The sequence below is a fragment of the Capsicum annuum genome, chromosome 4, assembly GCF_002878395.1.
Source record: "Capsicum annuum cultivar UCD-10X-F1 chromosome 4, UCD10Xv1.1, whole genome shotgun sequence".
Lineage (NCBI taxonomy): Eukaryota > Viridiplantae > Streptophyta > Magnoliopsida > Solanales > Solanaceae > Capsicum > Capsicum annuum.
In genome coordinates this window covers 3,709,253-3,712,374 of record NC_061114.1, presented here as the reverse complement: position 1 = coordinate 3,712,374, position 3,122 = coordinate 3,709,253, and the positions used below count along the sequence as shown (strand labels likewise).

The window sequence follows — 3,122 nt, the reverse complement described above, 5'->3', positions numbered from 1 at the left end:
TATATATATATATATATATATATATATATATATATATAATATTAAAAGTGTAAAACCCCTTAGAAAAGTGAATTGGACCTTTTGTTCTTCATTAAAAATTTCCACAATAGACAAAACTGTCATTTATTAATTTTTATATTTAATAATTTAAAATAAGTTAAAAACTAAACGTAATAAATTAGTAGTTCTTTATTTAAACTAAGTAAGAAAATCAAATATTTTGGTATCCTTTTAATTTTGATCACAATAAAAAAATACGAACTAAACAAACCAAATTAAAGACAAAATAAATTAGAAGTCCTATTTAAGGTAAAATTTGATTATTCAAACAATTATTTGAATAAATTGTAGAAATCTTCATCAAAGGCAAAATAAATTTAAAACCTTACTGCGGGTCTCATATATTTATGGTAGCAAAGTAGTTTTAAACGTAGCGTGATTCTTTCTGGGCATTTAGTTTCTTGAAATTCTCCGTCATTGAAAAACAATGGTTACAGAAAATAATCTTTCCAGTCTCTTTTTGCAAATTATACTGAGGTATTTGATCTGAATTTTGTCTGAGTGAAGGAGATATATAGTAGTTTGGTCCTAGATATCCTCTAGCATGATTTGTGGCTTCGGTAAAATCATTAAAACCTTTAAAAAGAGGGGCTTTAAAACCTTGTATTGAATCTAACACTTCTAACCATGTTTGAAAAATTCCGTTAGTTTTTCCATGAATGACTACATAGTATTTAAACCTAGGCCTACTCTTTTCTGCCATGTAATGGTATAAAGAGTTCATGGATGCCATAAAATGATTACGGTTTTGTTTATTATAAGAGATCCAAAGGTTATCTACTAAACATCTTTAGGGTCTATCTAAAATGTAATCTGGTCTTACTCTAAAAGATATATTACTCTCAGGGTAAGCAATTAAATTAAATGGTCCGAAGTGAATTCTTTCCATTGTCTCTAAAGATTCTAATGGTCTAAAATTTAAATTACCTAACATTATCTGTTGATACGACTCTGAAGACGAAGCTACACCTTTGCCTTTGTCTGCAGGAGGTTGTCCTGTTGGTCTAATGCTGAAAACAAATGTGTGAGATTAAACTTATTTATTTATTCCCAGTTGTAGTCTACTTAACTGGTCTGCTAATTCGTTTTCTTTACCTTTTATATGTTCAAATACTATATTCTTGTAAACGGATATGGTGTCTGTAAAATTTAGCCATCTTCTTCTACTACTAGTTTTATCATTTATTTTTTGATGAAATTTAACTATAGCTTCACAATCTGTTCTAACTAAAATTTCTTCTTTATTTAGAATATATAATTTGAAACTATTTAACCCGTATATTATAGCTAATACTTCTAGGTCTATAGCACTCATGTTTCCTTTTTCTTTATATGCCCCACTCTGATATCCACATATTTGTTCTTCATTTTTATTACTGTATTTATTAGGTCGTGCTTTTAAGATAGCTCCCCATCCTAAATCACTTCCATCTGTTTGAATGATTAAATAATCTGATTCTAATGGAATTTTTAGATCTAGAATATTTTAAATTTTTCTTTTATTTTTTGGATTAATTTAATGTCTTCTATATTGAAATTTTTCTGCCATTTACTACCTGTTTTTGCGTATAATGGTCCTGCTATTTTTCCTAAGTCTTGGATAAAATTTCTTGCATAATTTACTAATCCAAAAATTTTTTGTAACTCTTTTATCTTTTCTAATTTATCTGGCATTTCTAATACCTTCTTTGCAATGTGTGGTTGGAGTTTTACTTTTTCATTTCCTAAAGTTATTCCTAAAAAATTAATATAAGTCTTACATAATTTCATTTTCTTTTTACTTATTATTATTCCATGTTTAACAAATAATCTGAAAATTATTTGTAAGTGTCCTAAGTGTTCTTGCATATTTTGACTGAATACTCCAAATATGTTATCCATCTTTCGTTGAAAAATGGGTGGAGCTGTCTTTAACCCAAATGGCATAACTAACCATTCAAAATGTCCACCTGGACATGTGAATGCTGTCCATTCTATACTGTCTGGGTGCATTTTGACTTGCCAGTAACCTGACTTACAGTCAAATTTACTATATATCTTTTTATTTTGAATTCTATTAATTAACTCACTTTTATCTGGTAGTTTATATGCATCTGTTCAGGTGTTATCGTTTAATCTTTTATAGTTAATTACCATACGAGCTTTACCTCTTATTTGTTCACTATGATTTCTTACCATAAATGCAGCCGATCTATGTCTATAGGTAGATCTTCTTATTACTTTTAATTGTAAAAGTTTCTTTATTTGTATATCAAACTCTTTAGTATCTTCATTATTTGCTTTTATAGGTGCTGTTTTTATAGTGTATTCCGAATTAATTATATCAATTTACATATTATCTCGTTAGCGTCCCAATGGGCTAACGGTCTTTCTCCTATTATTTCCATTCTATCTAATATAGATATTATATTTTCTAAATCTTTTGGACTATTTATTATTCCTATTTTATCCATTCCTTTTTTAAAATTATAGAACTGAGTTTCTATACTTATTAGGGTATAGTCTTTTTCTATATCTGTTAAGCATTCTTGTCCTTCTGCATTAAACAGAGTATAATTTCTAACTTCTTCTAGGTTTTCTTTTATATTTTTGTTTTCTTTTGACAGGTTGCTATATTGGCATTGATTGTTTTGGCAATTGTCGCAACATGGTTCTGGAAGCAATCTTGTTTTATTTGTGTTTAGTGTTTTATATACTGTTGGCAATGATACTGTTTGTACTGGTGTATAAGTTAAATTTTTAAAGAGCATTATTCCATCTCTTGTTAAGAGACATCCTCCTTTATTCTGTATACAAAATCTTAGTCCTATAACAAAATCTGATCCTATATTTAAATCTCTTGCTAATATTTTATTAACATTGTAAACTGGGTTATACAATTTATTGCATGTATTTAAAAAACTTATTTGTGTTTTTTCTATGTAATAATTATAAATATTTTGTGATCCATCCATTTGAGTGGCTGTTATAGGTCTTTCAAGTACTTTTAGTAAATGTTCCGGTACTATTTCTTTATTGATTAAACAGCTAGTACATCCGGGATCTACTAATGCTAGAGTTTC

General features: G+C 28.0%; 1 protein-coding gene across 1 annotated transcript in view; it reads left to right on the top strand.

The window, feature by feature from the left end:
* The window catches only part of LOC107869268 (sodium/calcium exchanger NCL1-like), an 11,162-nt gene extending 10,074 nt beyond the window's left edge, over positions 1–1,088 (top strand). The window contains exon 3 of the mRNA XM_047411447.1: positions 1,018–1,088. Within this exon, the coding sequence (XP_047267403.1) occupies positions 1,018–1,088 (71 nt within the window). The remainder of the gene's footprint in view (positions 1–1,017) is intronic.
* Positions 1,089–3,122: the final 2,034 nt, after the last annotated feature.